We start from the raw sequence: 4859 nt of genomic DNA, 5'->3' as shown, positions 1-4859 counted from the left end.
TATGTAGCCCTGAATATATTGATGATGGAATAGATAAGATTAGGAATGCAGGCAAAAAATTTAAATATCCTGATAGTGTATTAAACAGAGCATTTGAAGCGGCAAAAAAAAAAAAAGACTGTATCAAAACCAGAAAGAACCTTACAACACAAAAAATTTGCTTGTTCTGCCTTATAATAATAGTATGAAAGATATCCCTCATCTTCTTAAGAATTTTGGTGTTAATGTCGCATTTAAGAACAATACAACAATGAAAAATGTACTTATCAAGAACTCCCCAGACAATATTAAAGGGTGTGTATATAAAATTCCGTGTAAGTCTTGTGACAACTTTTATATTGGCCAAACCAGGAAAGCACTGGAAAAAAGAATTGAACAACATAAGAAATGTGTGAGATATGCACAAGGAACAGTGGTATATTTGTACATGTTAGTGAGAACAATCATGCTATCAACTGGGAAGGGCAAAAGGATTGTATATTCTAATAATGCACTGGAAAGGAACATCATTGAATCTAGCTTCATAAAAGAAAGTTACAACCATAATATGAATATCAGTCAAGGGATGTATAAACTTGATCCTTTAATATCAAAAAGAAATTTGTAAATTGTTTAAACTTTAAGGTAGGCAGTAGAGATATATGAAAATAGGATTATCATATTTGTAAACACAGTATGAGGGTAGTAATGTTAATGAGTTTCCAAACTCCGCCTCCATGACACCTGTCAGGTGTGGATCTGAGGTGGGGTATGGTCTGTTTATCAGCAATGTCCCCTGGGAGTCTATTGTGATTTTTAGCCAAATGAGTTTTAAAGGCCACTCCTACCTCGACACCGGCCTGAGTGGGGATATGGAGCCTCTAACGGTTGTGTATGTTCGTCAGTACTGTTCTTGTAGTATATATATTTGTGACTTCTCACACTCTGTATCAGTCCTTCGTCAATGGCTTGGAAATAAAGTCGAAATCGGTCAGGACCTACACCCGTTTCTTATTTTTCACCTGTGGTAATGTGTGATAAATGAATCACGTACAAAAGTGATAATAATCATATATATATATATATATATATATATATATATATATATATATATATATATATATATATATATATATATATATATATATATATATATATAATTTTTAATGTTTTTTTAGTTTCTCTCTCACAATTTTTGTTGTAGATGATCGCCTTTGTGGCATCGACTTCTTTGAAGCAGACTTTTTTATATTTCCTCACTTTTGTTTTTAATACTTCTTCAAAGTCATGGTGTGTTTTCCACTTATTTAAAATTGCTATGGACCGATATCTCAGGCTTTTTCAAGCAGAACTAATACATTGAGGTTCTCCCTTTCCATTTATACCAAGCTATCGGCTGTAAGCAGACTATGGGAGTTGCTAATGTTTTTATTTACAATGTTTAATTTACAGCACATTAGGGTGGCTAGTAGTTAACATAATATTTACATAATGTGTTATTACATTGCATATGGTGTTATAAGTATTGGCTTTACGTTCTATTTCTATTTCTTATGTTCCTTATGAAATTATCAGTTTCTTCGGCTGTGGCATTTGGATGATTACGGTGTGTCGCTCTTCTCCGGGGGTGACCTTGACCCTGGTTTCTGGACCGTGTAGAGAGCAAACTTCTTTTGGCTTCCAGCTGTGTGTTTAAACTGGGCTTATTTGTAGCTGTGCATACTGCTTCTGTCATTGTTATGTCCCGATATGAATTGCATCAGTATTTTATTTTAGTGTTGTTTGTCAAGTCTTGTTGCAATGGTTTCTTGTCGTTTTTCTGTATACTATTGGAAGATGGCTCCTGCATTTCTGTGTGTGAGTAATCTACGCCTAGGGGTAGTGGATGTTCTGCCAGTGTAATTTTCTCTGGAAGGACTACATTCCTCCTCTGGGTAAATAAATTCATAAAGTACATTGGTAGTCATCTCCTTCAGTGTGGGTGTGCATGTGCTATTTCTCTTTACCAGTGATGCCAGTTAGCAGGGTTTGCAGTATACCCGTATGTTTACATTGGTATAAGGGGCTCGTGGTTTGACGTTCTTCCTAATAATCTTCTTAATAATGTTGCTGCTGTTATATTCATATGAACAGATTACAAACTGTTTATATGTCTCAGGGCATTCACCTCTTGATTTAGTCAGAATGTTTGCATATGTGATATATCAAATTTGTTTTTGTGTAGCGAAGGCGTAAGTAAGAGTCCCCATTTACAAACTTACTCATTTATTCAGACAGCAAACAGACAGGTCAATAACTCTTGCAAGCAGAAATGAAGCTATTGACACCAGGCGAACGACAACATGGGTCACCAAACAATCATTTGTGTTTACTGACAGATGAATATATACATATAAATTGATGTACAAGGTATGATTGAAGCTATGGTACGTGTGGTAGAAATGCTGACATTGTGATGCGTACGGTGACAGTAATACATTTGATCTGACAATAATATGAAAGAAGATATATGTATAAAAGGTGCGTGATGTATGCTGTGGTTTTTTGTGTCCACATGTTTTGCGAGCTGAGACGTTGTTGTAAGGAGATTAGCAAGCCTGGTGAGATGATGGTGTGTGGGGTCCACGTGGAACACTACGGGACTCCCCCCCTTCCTTGGAGAGGCCTACAGTTGTAGGTCAGTTTCCAGGAGAGAATCTGGTTTTAGGTGGTCGATAGATACCCACTTTGCCCTGCTGTCTACTGTCATCTGGTAGGCCTCGTGTCATCTCTGGATGATACAGTATGGTCCTGAGTAGGCTGGGGAGATATGGGCTCTGAGTGTGTCTACCCGTATGAACGCATATTTTGCATTCTGCAGCTCGCTGGGGACATACACTTTTCTAGTCACGTGGTAGGTTGTCTTGGCTGGCATTATCTGTTCTACTGCTTTTCGGGTGTCGGATGGGGATGTTGGGGTTGTTTGATCTTGAAAGACATCTGCTGGTAATGTTAGTGCTTGGCTGTATAGGACTTCTGCTGGAGATGCATTGAATGCTGTGTGCGGTGTCGTTCTTAGGCCCAGTAAGACCCATGGTAACTCCTTTCTCCAGCTCCTGACTTGACACCTGGCAGTAAGTGATGCTTTCAACGCCAGTGAGGTGGACATTTTTAAGTTGGCTCCCCTGTCGCTCATGATGATCTTCAGGACTCCGTGCTTGCTGACCCATCCAATGAGGGCTTTCGTGCAGCTTTGTGCCGTCTGTTGCTGTATTGGTATTGCTTTGGGCCACTTGGTATTTCTGTCGATGATGGTGAACAGGTATCTGTACCCCCTGGAGTCCGGTAGGAGTCCCATTATGTTGACATGGATGTGGGCTAATCAGCAGTGTGTTTCTTTGGAACTCTCCTATTCCACTCTCTATGTATCTTGTGATTTTTGAAGTCTGACACAGGATGCATTCTCGTCCAGTTTTTTATGTCCTTTTTCATTCCTCAGTTTACCAGCCTGATGGGTGGGACAGGTTGTGGGCGAGTGGGCTTTTCTTCTGAGGCCCACTGGCAGGTAGTGGCGAGGGCTTCTGGTACTTGTCTCGCAGGCGATGGTCGTCTCTCCACTGTTGACTGACAGGTCACTCCATGTACGGGCAGGGTTGTCCTGCCGCAGTCGCTGTAGGTCTGCATCATCTCTTTGTGCTTCTGCTATTTCAGGGTAGGCTATCCCAAGCTAGATGGTGTTGATGCAGTTTCTTGATAGTGTGTCTGCCACGGTGTTTGCCAAACTATTCAAATATTTGGTGGAGCAGGAGTGTTCAGCTATTGCTGACAGGTGCCACTGTTGCTGTTCTGGCAATGTATCTGCTGACTTTGTGAAGGGGTGTACCAAGGGTTGATGGTCTGTTTGCACGACGAGCTGTCATCCCTCAGGCATGTGGTGGAATTGGTGGGCAGCTATGTAGACTGCTAGAAGCTCCCTGTCGAAAGTGGAGTATTTCTGTTCAGCTGTCATTAGCTTCTTGCTGAAGAATGCCAGCAGATGACGACCAACATCTGGGTCCTGCTCTAGTAAGGCGCCCATTGCCGTGTTACTTGTGTCTGTTGTCAACGTGAGGGACCTAGTGGGTAGAGGAAAAATTAATGTGTTTGCAGAGGTTAACACTTGTTTTGCTAAAAGAAATGCATTATCTTGAATTTCTGACCAATTTAACTGTTTTTGTTTTCCTTGTCGGCATTGATATATTGGGCTCATAATTTTAGCAATGTTAGGGATGAATCTGTGATAATAGTTGATTAGTCCTGAAAATTCTTGTACTGCTTTAATTGTTGTTGGTTTTGGAAAGTTTGTGATTGCTTTTGCTTTTTCTGGTAGGGGTTTGATGCCTCTGAGCTTACTTTATGTCTCAGGAATTCCACTGTTTTTTTTTTTTTACCATTCGCATTTGTCTTCCCTTACTACTAGTCCATTTTCTTTGAGTATTTGTAGTACTTTTGACGTGTTTAAGATGCTGCTGGAGGTTGGGACTCTATGCAGAATGGAAGGTTGCCAGCAGTTTGTCCATCAGTCTTTGGAAGGTTGCCCCTGAAAAGTGAAGGCCAAAACAGCTGTAGTTGAACGTGTGGTGCCGAAGGGATTGGTGGGGGTGGGATTTGATCGCTGTTTTCTCTCCATTGCCCTTCGCTACTGGAACTTGGAAGCATCCCTTCAGCAGGACTATTTTGATGAAGATCTTTACTCCATTCAGCTGGTTGATTGTGTCTGCCGTGTTCAGTAAAGGGTATATATCTAGCTTCGTTTTGATGTTTAGTCACCAGTAGTCTCCACATGGGTGCCATGTTCCATTGGGTTTTGGTACCATGTGGAGGGGGGACACCCGTGGGCTGGGGACTTTTTGGCATATTCC

General features: G+C 40.8%; 1 protein-coding gene across 1 annotated transcript; it reads right to left on the bottom strand.

Annotated features, from left to right (window-relative positions):
• Window positions 1–2743: 2743 nt before the first annotated feature.
• On the bottom strand, window positions 2744–3316 carry LOC136831068 (uncharacterized). Its single transcript, XM_067091014.1, has one exon. It carries the CDS (start codon window positions 3314–3316, stop codon window positions 2744–2746), a length of 573 nt encoding a protein of 190 aa, XP_066947115.1.
• Between the last annotated feature and the right edge of the window lie 1543 nt (window positions 3317–4859).

The sequence above is a fragment of the Macrobrachium rosenbergii genome, chromosome 48 (genome assembly GCF_040412425.1).
Source record: "Macrobrachium rosenbergii isolate ZJJX-2024 chromosome 48, ASM4041242v1, whole genome shotgun sequence".
Lineage (NCBI taxonomy): Eukaryota > Metazoa > Arthropoda > Malacostraca > Decapoda > Palaemonidae > Macrobrachium > Macrobrachium rosenbergii.
The sequence above is the reverse complement of the archived record's forward strand: the minus strand, read 5'-3'. Positions and strand labels throughout refer to the sequence as shown.